At 44.1% G+C, this 16,869-nt stretch overlaps 1 protein-coding gene across 1 annotated transcript; it reads right to left on the bottom strand.

Annotated features, from left to right (window-relative positions):
* Window positions 1-627: 627 nt before the first annotated feature.
* On the bottom strand, window positions 628-5,673 carry NTN3 (netrin 3). The gene is made up of 6 exons (XM_051988056.1): window positions 3,523-5,673; window positions 2,960-3,148; window positions 2,580-2,729; window positions 2,157-2,207; window positions 1,948-2,022; window positions 628-1,353 (listed from the first exon to the last, which is right to left on the bottom strand). The coding sequence occupies exons 1-6, from the start codon at window positions 4,469-4,471 to the stop codon at window positions 1,013-1,015; spliced, it is 1,755 nt and encodes a 584-aa protein (XP_051844016.1). The 5' UTR covers window positions 4,472-5,673; the 3' UTR covers window positions 628-1,012.
* Window positions 5,674-16,869: the final 11,196 nt, after the last annotated feature.

The following is a 16,869-nucleotide window of genomic DNA, read 5'->3' as shown; positions in this document are numbered from 1 at the left end:
GGTTCAAACCGTGGCTCCATCCAAGTATTAAAGTTCACTTTTCTGTACCTTATCTTATCTGTAAAATGGGAGACTGGATAGGTTACTTTTGTTTCTTTCTAATTTTAAATCTATTAAAGTCATATTGCTTCACACATATTGATACATTTATTCCTCACAGAATTATGCTGTCAGGCAAGTGCTATTATCATCCCATTTACAGATGAAGAAATTGAGGCACTGAGAAATTGACTTTCCCAGGACTATAAAGTTCTTAGGTGTTCTGAAGCAGAATTCCAATCCCTGTCTTCCTTGACTCCAAAAACCTGTGCCCTTATGCCCTGTACCACCTTGCTGCCTAAAGATCAACAAATGTCAATTTGAGTTGTAGATCTTATATTGAGATGGGGATGAGGAGAGAGTGATAATAAACTTAGTAACTAGAGCTGTCCCAATATGGAATGAGCTGGCTAGGAAGATAGGTCTTCAAGTTGGAACTGCAACTTGCCAAGGATGCTGTAGAAGTTGTAGGATGGAATAGGCGACGCCTGAGGTTCCTTTGGGGTGACAAGACTCTTTAAGGGAGAGGAGGAGAGGTAGAATCCAGAGGGGATGGCGGCGAAACAGATGACACTAGACACAACGACATGGCGATGGCTACATCGATACAAGGATCAGTACAGCAATGGATACAGCAATACAGCTATACATAAAGTGATACAGCTACTAATACAGTGATACAGAGCTCAATACAATGACTCAAGGACAGATACAATAAGGACCATACAGCCGGACCAAGACCGCCGGCGGTCTAGGTATTTACAGTTATTTACAGGCAGGGTTTCCAGGCGAAGGCTCCCTCTCTCCAAGGTCCTGGCCCACTCTCTCAGGGTCCCGCATACTCATGACCTCTCCTGCCCCGTTCTCCAATCCTGTGGCCACTCGGAGCCCTCACACACGCGCCTGCTCACTTCCACACGCGGTGCCCCTCCCCACCCGTGTCCCTGCTTTGATGCCCTTTCTTCCTTCCCTGTCACGCGGCCCCTCCACAGCGTCCCTGCCGCTCCCGCCGCTGTAATTTCCGGAGCCTCCGAGCCCAAGCATCCCGCCAGGGGATAACCAGACTGCCCCGCCCAGCCGTAAGTCCCGCCCGCTCCCCGACCCCGGCTCCCGGTCCTGTCCCGCCCAGAATCAAATAACTATGCCCGGGGTGCACGCGTGGGCAGCGACACGCCAGGTCCCGCGCGGGAACCCATAGGACGCTCTCCCCGCGCCTCGCACGCTCTTCACGACTCTTGTAGACAGACACCACGGCCACAGAGAAGCGCGTCCACGAACCGACCGCCTCAGCTGCGCCCACAGCCACCTGCACCGCTGAGATGGGGGAGAGAAGGAGGGGTCACATCACGTGGGAGAGGGGTCTGGAGAAAAGCCCGGACTGGGGAGGGGCAGGGCCAGAAATTGGCTTAGGGCGGGGCTAGTGCTGTCTAGGGCGGGGCTAGATAGGAAGGGGTGGGGCCTGTGAATAGGGCTGGGCAAAGCTAGAGTTGGGGGACCCGGCAGGGGAAGGGAACGGAGATGTGGGGGTGGGGGGAGAAATAGGAGGTCTGGGGCGGATTTTTAAAATGGGAGGGACCAAGACTGGGGTTGGATCCATAGAAGGGAGAGAGAGAGAGAGAGAGAGAGAGAGAGAGAGAGAGAGAGAGAGAGAGAGAGAGAGAGAGAGAAGTCAGAGAGGGGAGGGATCTGAAAGGAAGGAAATGTGTGTTTGGGAATGGAGCCAATTTTGAGGGTGGGTCGGGAATGGGGCAGGACCAACAACTGAGGGTGGAGCCTAGGTTTTGAGGGTCCTGAAAGTGGAATGGGCGGGGCTGAGGAAGGACTTAGTGTTGGGGACCTGTCAGTGCCAGGAATAGCAGTCAAGTCTTGTGAATGTGAAGGGAACTCGGTGTCTGAAGGGTTTGGTACCATAGTCTTTTCCACAGTATTTCTTCAGGTTAATCCTGTAGCTCCCTCTTGCTGGTTTGCAATGAGAGTCACAATCTGGGAGCCAGGAAGGAAGACTTTTAAGGGTCCAAAATCGCATAAGTCGTTCCTCCCCTCCTCTCCCTTGAACCGCCACCTCATGCAAATCTCCTCCCCCCAACTCCCCTCTAAACCCCTTCTCTCTCACTCACCCTCAGGGGCCACAGTGCTGGTCACTCCTGTGGGAACCATAGCTGGAATTTCTATGGGAAGGGGGGAAAAAGCTAAGCTTGAGCAGATTCCCAGAACCTCCTGAAGAAGGAGGAGGGCAAGAGGGTTCTTAGTTATTCTGTAGATTCTGGAGTCACTCACTTAACTCAAGGGTCCAAGAGATCTCTGGAAGCCTGGGGAAAGACTGGGGAGACTAGGAGTCTGTGCCTCTCATTAACAAGGATGACCTCAAAAGTCTTTTGGAGACACTGCAAATATGGGAATCTAAGTCATCACCTGGAGCCTGGGAGTACAGGTGACTGGGCCACTCACTGAAGCAGGATGCAAAAGAATTTGGGGGAACCCTAGGGATCTGGGTCCTTGGAATTACTCAGTGGCATAAAGGTATGTGGATGATCACTCACTGACACATGGTGCTACAGGTGAGCGACTCTGCTGGAAGCCAGGAGCGCAGCGGTTGCAGGTAAGACCTGTCACTCCATCCTTGCATGGGCACTGCCCAGTTGTCTGATTGCAGGTTTTGCCAGCAGCTCCAACAGGGTGACAGTCACAGGCTGGAGATAGGGGAGTGAGGGATGGTCTCACCCTTGCAGGCAGAAGCCCCTGGGGGTCCCAGGGCCAGGATTAGGGGACAGGGCTGGAGGTTAGAGCCAAAGGTTAGTTAAGGTTGGTCAAGGGTAGGAGTCTGAGGTCAGTACTGGGATTCAGGAGTTGGGAGTCTCAGAGTTTAGGGTTATGGATCATAGCTTAGAGTAAGCAGTCAGGAACTAGGGTGAAGTCTTACCCTTGCAGGCACGGCGGTGGCTCAGGACCCGGGTTTGGTCACGGTAGAAACCTTCACGACAGTAGTGGCAGTGCCGCCCTGCTGTGTTATGGCGGCAGTTGAGGCAAACACCCCCACTACGCCGCCCAGACAATCTGTACAATTCCATGTTGAAGCGACAGCGACGAGCATGACCATTACAGGAACAGGCTGGAGGAATTGGGGGACATGGAAGAAAGGGGAGGCTCAGATTGAGGAACAGGATTAGACTAAGGTAGGGGAGAGAGCTTGGGCAGAAGGAGGAGGCTGGGAAGTTGGGGATACAGATACAACAGGCTATGGGGACTCATTGCTCATTTCCCTAAAAGCTTTTCCTGGGAAGGCCAAGGGAGAGGTCAAGGTTAGGAAATCACAGGGCCTAGCACCAAGGTTTGTTAAATGTGTCAGTTAAAGAAAAAATGGGTCAGGAAGTCATGCAGTCAGGAACTTGTGGGACCCAGACCAAACACAAAATGCTCTTAAGGGTCCCCCTCCCAGGGGTGGAACTGGGGCTGGATATGCATGGCATGGCATGTTTGCCTCACCCAGACAGGCGTGTGCCTCATGGGCTGTGGCCCGCTGCCAGGGCCGGTCGCAGTAGAAAGGCTTGCAGCGCTCACAATCCGGGCCTTCAGTGCCATGCCTACAGTCACACACCAGGCGCCCCTGGGTGTCCACCACACATCGAGATGCATGTCCATTGCACTTGCAGCGCCCACCCACCTGGAGTTCACCCACAGAGTAAACATATGGTGCCACAACCCCACCCTCTGTAGCCCTTGGCCCTACTGGCCGGGTAAGCACCACACGGATGTCTGTGGCTGTGACCCAGTCCTGAAGCACAGGACTGGAATCCAAGTCCTGACCAGGTGGGAGGCCATCCTGCATGCTGAAGGCTAGGAGGGGACCAGTCCTTGGTGGAGGCTCAGAACAAAGTGCTTCAGGGCCTCGAGGAACTATGGAGCCCAAAGAGGCCTGGGCAGGAGCCTGTCCCACAGCCCGGCTTGGCCTACCGTACACTCGGTTACACTGGGAAGAGAAGAATCGCAGGGGTGACCAGCTTCGCCCATGGTCCTGGGACTTGAAGACAGCGGCAGAGTCAGGCCTCGCTGAGCAGAAGTGCAGACTCACGTAGACTAACTCGAAGGCCTTGCCCAGGGGCAGTGTCAGTGTCACATTTAGTGGTGTCCGAGTCAGTGTTTCTGAGCGCCAGCAGGTGCGGTCAGCTGCCGCGCTCGCATCTGTCAGGAAGGCTGCAGGGTGGGTCTGTCTGGGGTCTGTGCTGGAAGCCTGCACCTCGCGCCCCAGGGCTGCATTGACAAACTCTGGTATACAGCGCTGTGGGGCTCCTGCCTCATCATAGCAGGGGTCTGTTGGGACCTGTGGGCTAGCACTCAGCCCTGGAGCCAGCATCCAGGCAGCCAGCAGGAGCCAGAGCAGTTGGCCCAGCATGGCCCTGGACCCCAAGGGGATCTGGCTGGGTGGGCAGGACATTTTCAGGACTGGGAGATAGCTTAGAGGGGGGAAGTCAGAGGAAAGAGAGTCCCTATATCAGGTATGCCCTCCTGGGTTGCAGCAAGTGAAAATTGGATGGGAGCTTCATATTGACAAGACAGTTGGGGGCGGAGGGGAGTGAGGAAACAAGGACAGAGACACAGAGAGGGAAAGAAAAACACACACACAAATAGAGACACAGCAAGCTAAAGGCAAAGGGAGAGAAATGCAGCAAGACAAGAGAGACAGGGAAGGAGAGACACCATAACGCAGAGATAAAACCAGGGAGAGAGAACAGAGAGACTAACGGAGACACAAAACAGAAACCCAGGGAGAAAGAAAGACTGACCCAGGGACAGAAATACAGAGACAGACACAGAGAGGCAGAGACACAAGACACCGAAAAACGGAGACACAGCAAGACAGAGACACCAAGAGACAAACAGAAACCCGGAGACAGACGGAGACGTGGGCGGGAGCGGGAGAAAGGTGGGGGGGCGGGGGAAAATGGGAGGGGCCGGAGACGATTGGGGGGACACACCCTGGTCAAAGCAAAAGAAAAGTTTTTTCTTTCCCTAGCCTCGGCCTGAGAGCAGGGGAAGAGATGACAAGAGCCCCCCCACCCACGCCCACCCCCACCCCCTCGTACCCCAGCCGCTGCTGCTGCCGCTGCCGCCGCAAGTCAGACTCACCAGAGGCAGGTTGGGGGGGCGGGGACCAAAACGGATCTCCCTTGAGCCCCCGAGGGCGGGTCTGGGGTTCGCACCCTTCTTTCTCCCTCCCAACGCCTGGTCCCTCGGCAGTCTCCTCCAAGCCTCCCTAACCCAGCCCAGCCCAGTCCAGCCCAGCTGCTTCAAGAGCCGGGAGAGGGCGGAGAGGGAAAGCGGGCAGCTGGGGGAGGGGGGAGCTGAGACCGCGCGGGGAGGGGGGGAAGTAGGGGTTAGGGAAGAGGGGGAGCCTTGGAGGTGGGGGAGGGGGCGGGGAGCTGAGCCCGTGCTAAAGGAGGGGCGGGGAAGGGGGGGCAGGGAGCTGAGGGAGGGGGAGGAGGAGGAGGGGCGGCCGCAGTCTCCCCGCGGAAATCAGAAGCAGATTTCAGGACTCCAGGGAGGGGGCTGTGCGCGCCGCCCCTAACCCTCGCCCCGCCCCTCCCTGTCCCTCTCCTCTTCTCCATCCCAGACTCCAGCCCCTCTGCGTGAAGGGAGGCCACGGGGCAACTGGGTCTCTGATGCTGGGTAGTGGGAGGGGGGGGGGGCATCCTCTGAGAGATGGGGGAAGAAGGCTGTTGAGAGGTCCGACTTGACAAGGAAGAGTGACGAGTGAGGTGGTGGTTAGGTGTTCGCAAGACCGGCTGGCTGGGGGGAGGGTGGAAGTTAGATGGGGTTGGTAATGTCACTGCCATCCATTAGTAGGATCAGAGGTAGACTCCTGACCCCCACCCTTCTACAAGATTAAGAAAAAATCTCGGTATTAGAAAGTAGTCAAGTAGTCCTAGACCACCCTACCCACCTGATCCCATACTTAGAAATTCTAATCCCTGCCTCCAAAGGGATCTTCCCCTGTTCAAATTTAATGCAGCCGGTTTCCTTCACTCCATTCTAAATTTTAGGGTTCAGCCCCACATGACTAGATCTCTGTGTTCTAATCTCAGAGTGCTACTGTCCAGTGCACATATCCCGGCTCTGCTACTTCAGAGAAATCTAATAACTCCCAACATTTAACCCCCAATCATGTTCTATTCATTTTTACCCCTAAAATATCTTTTCCATCCTAATCTGGTTTAAACTCAGCAAATATTTAAATCCCACTATATGCGTGAAAATCTTTTTCATGATAAGTAAGCAACGATAAATTAATCCCTGACCTACAAGAATTTACAAGGGATGGGAAGGAAGATGCCATGAAAGGCACATATATTAATATAATAATATAACAAGAGGCAGGGAGTGAAACAGACAAGAGAAAGGCAAAATACTCTAAGATAATTTGAGAAATGAGAGAAAAGTGATGGGAGCCAGGGTGAACTTCCTGAAAGATGTGAAGCTGAGCATTGAAAGAAATATACATTTGAATATGTAGATGAAAAGATATTTTTTTACAAGCATGAATGATAGATAGCCTTAAGAGGAAAGGATAAAATCATTATTGATCAGAGAAATGCAAATTAAGACAACTCTGAGATACCACTACACACCTGTCAGATTGGCTAAGATGACAGGAAAAAATAATGATGAATGTTGGAGGGGATGCGGGAAAACTGGGACACTGATGCATTGTTGGTGGAGTTGTGAACGAATCCAACCATTCTGGAGAGCAATCTGGAATTATGCCCAAAAAGTTATCAAATTGTGCATACCCTTTGATCCAGCAGTGTTTCTACTGGGCTTATATCCCAAAGAGATACCAAAGAAGGGAAAGGGACCTGTATGTGCCAAAATGTTTGTAGCAGCCCTGTTTGTAGTGGCTAGAAACTGGAAATTGAATGGATGCCCATCAATTGGAGAATGGCTAGGTAAATTGTGGTATATGAATGTTATGGAATATTATTGTTCTGTAAGAAATAACCAGCAAGATGAATACAGAGAGGCTTGGTGACTTACATGAACTGATGCTAAGTGAAATGAGCAGAACCAGGAGATCATTATACACTTCGACAACGATATTGTATAAGGATGTATTCTGATGGAAGTGGACTTCTTTGGCAAAGAGACCTAACTGAGTTTCATTTGATAAATGATGGACAGAAGCAGCTACACCCAAAGAAAGAACACTGGGAAACAAATGTGAACTATCTGCATCTTTGTTTTTCTTCCCGGGTTATTTTTACCTTCTGAATCCAATTCTCCCTGTGCAACAAGAGAACTGTTCAGTTCTGCAAACATATATTGTATCTAGGATATACCGCAACATATCTAACATATATAGGACTGCTTGCCATCTAGGAGAGGGGGTGGAGGGAGGGAGGGGAAAAATCGAAACAGAAACAAGTGCAAGGGATAATGTTGTAAAAAAAAAAATTACCCTGGCATGGATTCTGTCAATATAAAGTTATTATTAAATAAAATTTTAAAAAAAGAGGAAAGGATAGATTAAGTTTGGTTGGGGGAAAAAACAACAACCCAACAACATAAGCATAGTTATGTAGTTCTTTAAAATTTTCATTCCAATTGCAACCATTGTTGTTTATGCCCTAAATTACTTGTAGTATATTAAAAAATTTTCAATACTTTGAAATATTTTGTTTTGATAAAACAGACCATTCTCTCCAAAACACCAAACTGTCCTACAAAGCTACTGTTCACAAATGATCTATTGATTGTTAACAGAAAGGAGAAATATATCTTTTTGCTTTAATAGTCACATAATTGACCATTGTATTTGATGTCTTTCAATGTTGTCACTATAGTAATTTGTACACTGGTTTCTTGATTCTTCTTTACTCTTTCTCTTCATCTGAGTCTCCTCAAATTTCTCCAAGTAGTTTTTATTCATCATTCTTTACAGCACAGGAATATTCGGTAACATCCTTTTACTCCAGTTTGTACAACCATAGTGGAATGTTAGCATTGCCTCCTAACTGAAATCTCTGCCTCCTCTTTCTTTGGTAATTCAGCCTTCATATCACTTACTAGTCAGCTCTCTAATCATATCCCTTCCCTGCTGTAATTCATCCAATGGCTCTTCTTCAATTCTTCAGAATAAAATTTCAATTTAAGGCCCTCCACCAACTAGCTTTAACCCACCTTTACAGCCTAGTGCAGGTTCTCCTCTACTAATATTTATACATTATTCTCAGCTGTGTGTTCATAAATCTGGTCCTAACTTTGATGACATCTTTGATCATCACATTATCTTGCCTGAAATAAACTCTGTCCTCTCTCCAAACTCTAGTTTCTGCCTACTAAAATCTTTTTCTTTAAGGTCTAGGTCAGGGGCTACTTTGTCCATGTCAATTGTTCATGCTCAGTCCCTGAAATTAGGAGACATTGCTTCTTTGAACTTTCCAAGCCATATTATTTGATCGGTCACTTCTAGGAACTTAGTCATTTTTCATTAGAATTATCTGTGTATGTGTCTCATTCCTCTGCTAGATTATAAACTCCTTGAGAATATTCCCTTTTTCAATTTTGTATCTTCCACAGAATCTAATACTGTTCCTAGCACAAGGCAAGCACACACTAGATCTTAGTTGAATTGCTCAGTACCCCAAATGCCTAGAGTCCCTCATGCCTGGTTCTGGTGGCTTAGGGCCCTATCTATCTGCTCTAGGTGGTTTTGAGCATGTTGCTCTCTAACCCAACCAGGGTCAGACTTTACCCTCTCCCTGGTGACACTCTAGAAATCACAAAAGGACACATGAGAGGTGAAATTTATGACAGTGACCAGAGAACAACTGGTATTTGGGTGTAACTATGCTTAACACAGAAGCATAGTCTCAGAATTGGAAGAAACTATCAAGGCCAACTCATCCAAACCATATTTGATCATACAAATATTACTAGAAAGTTGTTTGAACACATCCCAGCTATGGCATTCCATTTTTAGAAAGCTCTAATTGATAGGGATCCAATTCAGCAGACAATGATTCAATGCCAATTAAGTGCAAAATACTGGGCTAGAGGATATTACAAAGAGGTACTCCCAAAGTGCTCACATTTTCCTTCAGGAGGAAGAGGGAGTATTAAAATATACAAAAAAAAAATACAAAGTTATTTGAGGAGATAGAGATCAATAACAACAAAGGGATGAAGGCTGATGGGGAAGTAGCTATTTTAGCCAAGTCTTAAACACAACTTTTCTGGACTCCAATACAATATTCCTTCCATTCTACTATGATTCCTCTTAATGCATAGAAACAGGTAAGAGATGCAAAAGGAAGCATTAGAATTCCAGTACATTGGAATTTAGAGTGTATGGAAAAGAGAATGTAAAATAAAGTTGGACAAATAAGTTGGAAGCATTGTGGAGGGCTTTCAATATCAGGCTGTGAGGTTTGCCTTTTATGCTAGAAGTAAGATTATTGAGGAGAGTGATATGCCTACTATAGCTATATAATTTTTTTTAAGATTTGCAAAGTGCTTTATACATGTTATATTTCTTGATCCTCACAACAATGCTATGTGGCAGATACTATTATTATCCCCATTTTATAGATAAAGAAATTGAAGGTGAGAGAGGTTGTGACATACTCAGGGTCACGCAGCTAGTTAAGTGTCTGGGTTTGGATTTTAACTCATGTGTTCCTGATTCCTGGGCCAGAAATTCACATGTAAGGAATCAAGTCATGGATCTAAAGCCTAGCAGGGGGAGCATTTTATCTCTAGTGAGGGTGGAGAGAAGGTAGTCCCTAACAATAAGTATCCAAAGCATACTGTGACTGTGGCTGGATCCCTTGGTAAATCCCATCTCCACTATCCCTAATGCACCAGGATTTAAACTAACAGCCATAAAATAGTAGAGCAAGAGGGATCTTTGAGGTCATTTAGCCCAATTTCTACCCACAAACAAATGCATTTTATAGATGAAGAAAATTATACTAAGATAGGGAAAAAGTGACTTAAATAAGGCTTATTTTAAGTGGAAAAACTAAGACTAGAATTTCAATTTTCTGATTCTTGAACCAAGGGTTTTAGTTATCTATTTGGATAATTTTCTGTGACCTTATGGGATATGTGGAAAGAAGAACATGAAACAGTACTTAGGATAGAAGAGGTTGTGAGGAACATATTTAAATATGATAGAAGAGTGGGAGTAGAAGAGCAGAAGCCAGAAAAGGAGGCTAGAGGGAAGACAATTCAGGATTTTCCAGCATGGTCAGCAAAGAGATGTGAGATTCCATCCAGTCAAGGTATGTAGCTTCTAAGTGCCCTCTAGTGGTCAGCAGGACAAGATTTGTCGCTGTCCATGGCCTGGTCTTTTGGAACCTCCCCCACATTCATCTTTTTTTGGGGGGGAGGGGGTCTTTTATAGACTCTATCTTTTGCAAGGGCCACCCACATGCTCATTATATCCCTCTAAAATCCTATTGTTTTATCATCCTTCCCCTATGGTCTTTGCATAGGGGAAGGTCTTTTGTTTTGGTCATGTCCAAATCAATTTCTGAACCAAGATTGAGAAAATTATTACCCCACAAGTGACTTCAAAGGTTCAACAAGCATTTTTACGGGCTATTATCTATATGGCTGGGAATTGTGTTAAATGCTGGGAATGCAAAGATAATATGAAAGTAAGCTCTCTCATATCTACTGGGGATAGAGCTTCCATATCTACTGGGGATAAGTGAATATAACCTCTAACCTAAAGGCCATTGGTATAGGACTTTCCCTTATTGGTAGAGAATTAGCTTATAATTGCTGGACATGTCTATTCTGCCTGCCTTTGAGCTAAACCTTACAGGTGGCTCACAGATGATACAGGTTAGGAGGGGGAATCAGACTTTGCCATACATGGGGGCCTTACAATTGGTAAGTTCTCATATCTAGGGTCCCTCTTGTGTAAGTAATATATATATATATATATGTGTGTGTGTGTGTGTGTGTGTGTGTATACAAAATAATTTTGGTTGGTAGGAGGGTGATAGTGAGGTATAAGCAACTGGAGCTAGAGCAAGAGCTATTATGGTGTCCCAGTCTGCATTTATCTAAAGGTCCAGTCAATTTTGGAGCAGATATTCTGTAATCTGTATGATCTTGGGCAAATCACTTAACTCTTTTACGGCCTCAGCTTATTCATCCATAAAGTAAAGAGAATGGATTGGCAGATCTCTAAGGCCCCTCACAATTTTATTTCCCACCTCTGTGCTTTTGCACAAGTTCTTTTCATTCTTTGGAATTCTCTCCCTTCTTATCTCTGTCTCTGGGAACTCCTGACTTCTTTTAAGGTTTAACTCAAGTAAAACCTCCTACCAGAGAGGCTTGTATAGATTAATTTTTAATCTATTTTTTAGTGCTGCTGACAACATAAATCATTTGTGTTTATTTGGTAAATTATTTTATGTATTTGAGGTAGATATGATAGATACCGACTCCCTTTCCTTCCTCCCCACTCAAAATCCTTATCTCTTTGGGAGGGAAACCAGAGTTCTCACTCTACTTCAACTTTTGAGTCTACTTCCTTCTACCCTGCTATAGTAGAATAGTCCCCTCAACTCTAATCATTATGAAGAATTCACCAGCTACATTTCTTTTGGTAAAATAAAGGACCACTAAATTGTGAATTGATCCAGTGATTCTGGAAAGCAATTTACAATTGTTCTCCCAAAGCTGTAAAACTGTGCGTCCTTTGTCCCATAATTACCACTAGTAAGTCTATAAATCCCAAAAAATCAAGTAAAGAGGGGAAAGACCCACATTTGCAAAAACCTATAGTAGTTCCTTTTTGGTGGAAAGAATCAAAATTTGAGAAGGTAACCATCAGCTGGAGAACTCATGATATATAAATATGATAGTATAATATTGTAAAAAATAATGGAGGATGGTTTCATAAAAAAAAAAAAAAAACAAACAAACTGAAACTTGTATGAAGTGATGCAAAAAAGTTAGAAGAACCAGAAGAAAAATGTATAAAATAATAAAAATATTGTAAAGATAAGTAATTTTGAGAAATTATGATCAAAGCAATGATAAATCACAATTTCAGAGGACTTACAATGAAAAATGCTATCTACTTCCAGATAAATTCAGAATACAGATTGAGGCATATGATTTTTTTTTTTTTTTTGATGATCAATGTGGAGTTAATTTTGTTCAACTATGGATGGTTTTATTTTTTATGCTTTTCTTAATTGAAGTGGAGGTAAGGGAGAAAATTTGGAGCTGAAAATAAAATAAATTGAATTACAAGAAAAAATAAAGGACCATCAGAGCCTTCCATCTGCTTTGTAGGCCACTGGCTCTTACCATCTGTCTTTTCACTATGCCCTCCAGACCTGTAGGCGTTTCCATCTGATCTGTTAATCTCCCCTGGGGATCCCAAGACTTTTTGAGTCATCCTATAGCTGAACCCTCTTATGTGTATTGTCTCCCTTAATTAGAATATGAACTCCTAGAGAGTATCTAGCACATAGTAGGTAATTTCTATTTTTATTCCTGATGTAAAAGCATCCTTTTGATGCTTTTAAAATTAAATTAAATTTAAATTTAAATGCTTTTAAATTAATTTATTATTACATTATAACATGAATGCAGGAATACTTATCAACCAGTGATAATATACACAACAAAAACTTGTCATTCTAACTTAATGTTTAACATAATAACTAATCTGGACAGAGATGTCCTTCATTCTGTCTCTTTGCTTCTCCAACATTGCACTTAGAAAAGGTGCCTTTGCCCATGTTTTCTACAATAACATAAACAATACATTAAAATTATGTGTACAACAATACATATTAATAGTAACAATAACACCTCTCAGTTTACTGGATACATTCAAAAAGAGCCATTCAAAAGGCCCAATGATATTACAAGGCATGAAAGAGCTATCCTATATTTCCTCTTTTGTATGACTATCTGGCCTCAATTCCAAATAGCTAATTAATAAGAATCTGCAACTGTATCTTAAAGGTCTCCCGGTTTGTTTCAACTCATTGAACTTGGAAAGACATCTCAGTGAGAGGGCATAGATGCATACATAATTATGTTGTGCCTTATATAGGTTAACCTTGCCAGTTTGACCATTCCTTGAGAAGCTAGAGCACTAAATCTTAGAAGGAATGTGGTGCAGAGGAAGGGGAACTTACTTGTTTAATAAGGTGATCTAGATTCAAATCTCACACTTGATGTATTATCTATGTGACTGAACAAATTAATTATTTAACCTCACTGAGCCTTGATTTCTTTATGGGTAAAATGAGTGGGACTGGCTTAGATGGCCTCCAAGGACCTTTTCAGCTTTCGATTTGTGAATGTAAGGTAAAAATGTTCAAGCAGTCACATTTCATGGCCCAGACCATAATATTGCCTTCCAAATACAGTTAATGCTCAACTTTTGTGGGGGTGGGAGTAATGTTTTTAGAAAATAGTGCAAACGTCAAGAATGTGAATGTTGATACACTGAACCTATGAAAAATAGGGTGTTAGATTCCTGTTAAGACCAAAAACTAATCTTTTCTTTAGAGGTTGCTGAGAAAAAATTTTATGCATACAATTCTTTATAATAAAACATTAGCTCTATTTAACCTCCCCGTCTTGCCCCAGCCCCTCCCCATCTCTTTCCTTGTTGTGGCATAGGAGCTTGTGTAGCTTAATAAAATTATGAGCTATTCTGTGCAGGGTTACCCAAGATGAACAGGTCATAGTGGAGACAAAAGGTGATCCACTGGAAAGGAAGTGGCAAATCACTAGTATATTTGTCAAGAAAACCCCATGGAAAGTATTAAAATGATAAAGGAGATGACACTGAAAACCTCAGGTCAAAAGATGTCCAATACAACATAAACTTGGACAGACTTAAAGAGATAATGGAGTATAGAAGAACTTGATATGCTATGGGCCATAGGGTCGTGAAAAGTCATACAGGCTGAACCAACAACAATTTTGTTTCCTATGAAATAACACATAAAATGCAGAATACAAAATAACACTGGTAATAAACAAACCACTTTTTCCTCCTGATAATTCCCTAGAATTCTGTGACCTTTTGTGGTAAGATTTCAAACACAAGGAAACAGACCATTGATTTCAGACAATACTATGCTACCTTGATTATCCTCTGAAAACTCAGGGGTTTCTGGGAGTTTAGCAGCAACTGTCAGAAGACACCAAGACTGAAGAGACCTTGACATCACTTCCAACAGATCGAATGTGCCTGGTGCTCTTTACAATGATAGACTGAACAAGACCAGTGAGGCTCCTTTTAAGATACTAGTCAACCATTCCACAAATTTACTAATAAAGTCATGAGAATGCTTAAAGTAGTGAAAATTAAGCTTTGATTGAACTCGGCTAAACAGTAACAACTATACAGTAATTGTCTGAATGGACTATAAACTTGATGTCAAAGGTTATGTAATTTTTGTCTTTGTGTCCCCAATATCCAGCACAGTGCCTGGGATATAAAAGACGCTTAAATATAGTGTGATTCCTAATCAGAAATTAGAGAATATGGAATTCTATGGCAGCATATCAGGCACTCAGCCTGTTAATGACTGTTTTTCAATGGTTCAGCCTCTCAGCAACACAGAGCCTAATGTTAAGCAGATATTTATAGCAGTCAGACCCAATCTCTACCTCTTCTCCAAGGACAGGGTACTTGTGCAGTCAGTTTGTCACCAAAGTGCTGGTGGTTTTGCTCAGATAATTTGGCTCAAACTGGGCAATTGGCTTTCACATATATCCTCTGAGCCTTCCTCTCCATCCACTCTGCTGAGGGGACCACTGGGCAAGAGACAGAGAAACTTCTTGGGTTAGCTTCTGTTAGAGGTCTACTCCATTGTCTATCTCCTACATCATGTGCTCCTTTGAAAAGGGGGTATTTTTTGGTAAGTATTAAATTACACAAATGATTAAATGGCTGCCTCACTTTTCCACAAAATCTTGCCCTTTGTGCCACTCTCTATATATGATCCCTTAATGAACATAAAGACCATCTTCCAGGTCTCTTCCTTGACATGTCTTATTACTGGTGACTGAACTGCTTCAAACTCAGTCCTTTGGAATGATTTAACTTTCTTTATCTTATAACTAGTCATTGGTTAGAAGGTGGCAGCTGACCACTTCTGGATGACTGCTCTTGCTCCTCCTCTTCAAGGAGGTGACAGAGTTTTGGTTTACAATTTTGGAAAGCATCAGAAATTTTACTGACATTTATTGAATAATAACTATAATAGCACTTGATGTTTACAAAGAATTTAAGATTTGCAATATGCTTTACAAATATTATTTCATTTTATCCTCACAATACTGGAAGGTAGGTGCTATTATTATTCCCATTTTATAGATGAGGACACCAAGATAGACAGGAGTAAGTGACTTGCTCACAGTCACATAGTCTGAGGCCAGATCTGAACTTAGGCCTTCCTGACTCCAAGTCCAGAGCTTTATTTATCTTTCATTTTATCTATACAATCAGAATGGCTTACATTCTGGTGGTGATTACTAATACTGGGGCTATACTAATGAGCCAATATAGCTGTTCCCATAAAAGCTATTTGAGGATGGGTGGAGCTTCTATAGGGTACTATCTGGGCCTCCTGGATAGGCAAACCACAATGGTTCTTTCAGGTATATGGCTCCTACAGGCTCTCTAAAAGGGTCCCTGATGCCCAATTGGATCTTCTCAAATCACTGTCACCTTTGTATCAGCCTCTAGGAGCGTCTTGAACATTAGGTCATTTCTCTGGGTCCTTTAACTGTGACAATCTTAAATGACCCAGAGTTCTTGGAGGGAAGTTGGGTAGCCCCAGCTCTAAGGTTCTGATTTTGCCTCTGAAGTTTCTTTCGTGTATGATCATGGCTAAATCACTTCCCTTCTTTGAGGGAATTGGACTAGATGTCCCCAAAGGTCTCTTCCACTTCTAAATCCTGTAATCTAGGATCTTGTGAACCATTTTGCTATATGTGAACATGCCTTCATTTACCACAGTCTCTGAGCTCTTAATTCATAATATCAGGATACAGAAGAGGGAGAGTGAGAGGGCCAGCTGGCATTGTTCTGCTCTGTTGGCAGTGCCCTTTCTCCTCTTCATGTGGGCTTTATGCCTGTTCTGTCTTAGAAGTACCCTTGTGGATTGTTTTTTGATTTTTCTCCTCAGGGAGCCTTTGGTTGGGAAACCAAACCTGTAGCTTCAAATGGATAAGTCTTGACTCACATTCCGACTTCTTGATCATGCTCCAATTTTATACGGCTGAGACCTGGGTTCCAACCTCATCCCAAATGCTGTGTTGGAAAGCATATCATTTCCCCTTACCCGGCTTCCACAGTTATCCTGGTCTAGCCAGTATGCCCATGAGAGATTCCCTTCAGTCCTCAAGGAAAGCCCTTTAACTGTTGGTCCTTTATGGACTAAAAGTGGTGCTCCTAGGGGCTTAATGGAATGGTCTGTATGTGTGCAGACTATATGTATATGCATGTGTGTGCATAATGAGCACATGTGCCAGACTTATAGGGCATAACTTACCCAGCATTCCTAGATCTCTTATTCATGGTATTTTCTCCTCCTTTGTTTTCCTGGGAAGGATAGGCTATCCAAATAGCCTTTATTGGTCACTGACGAGTCCAGACCCAGAATCTCCTAGACTAACCAGCAAATGAGAAGAGTACACATTTACAGAATCATAGTCATAGAATGTAAGAAAGGGTCCTCAGCCATCATCTAGTCCAACCCATAAATATTAAAGAAATCCCTACTTGGGATTTCTTACTTACTTACTTAGTACTTAACATACTTAACATACTTACTT

The sequence above is a fragment of the Antechinus flavipes genome, chromosome 1 (assembly GCF_016432865.1).
Source record: "Antechinus flavipes isolate AdamAnt ecotype Samford, QLD, Australia chromosome 1, AdamAnt_v2, whole genome shotgun sequence".
NCBI classification, from domain to species: Eukaryota; Metazoa; Chordata; class Mammalia; order Dasyuromorphia; family Dasyuridae; genus Antechinus; species Antechinus flavipes.
Note: the sequence above shows the minus strand (reverse complement) of the source record. Positions and strands in the feature narration are given on the sequence as shown.

Excerpts from the sequence above, each read along its gene's own strand:
- NTN3 (XM_051988056.1), bottom strand. The coding sequence starts at position 4,471 with ATGTCCTGCCCACCCAGCCAGATCCCCTTGGGGTCCAGGGCCATGCTG. Across the intron at positions 2,730-2,959 it reads CCACCGCCGTGCCTGCAAGG|CCTGTGACTGTCACCCTGTT; the intron begins GTAAGACTTCAC and ends CCCTATCTCCAG. Across the intron at positions 2,208-2,579 it reads ACCTGTAGCACCATGTGTCA|AAATTCCAGCTATGGTTCCC; the intron begins GTGAGTGATCAT and ends CCCTTCCCATAG.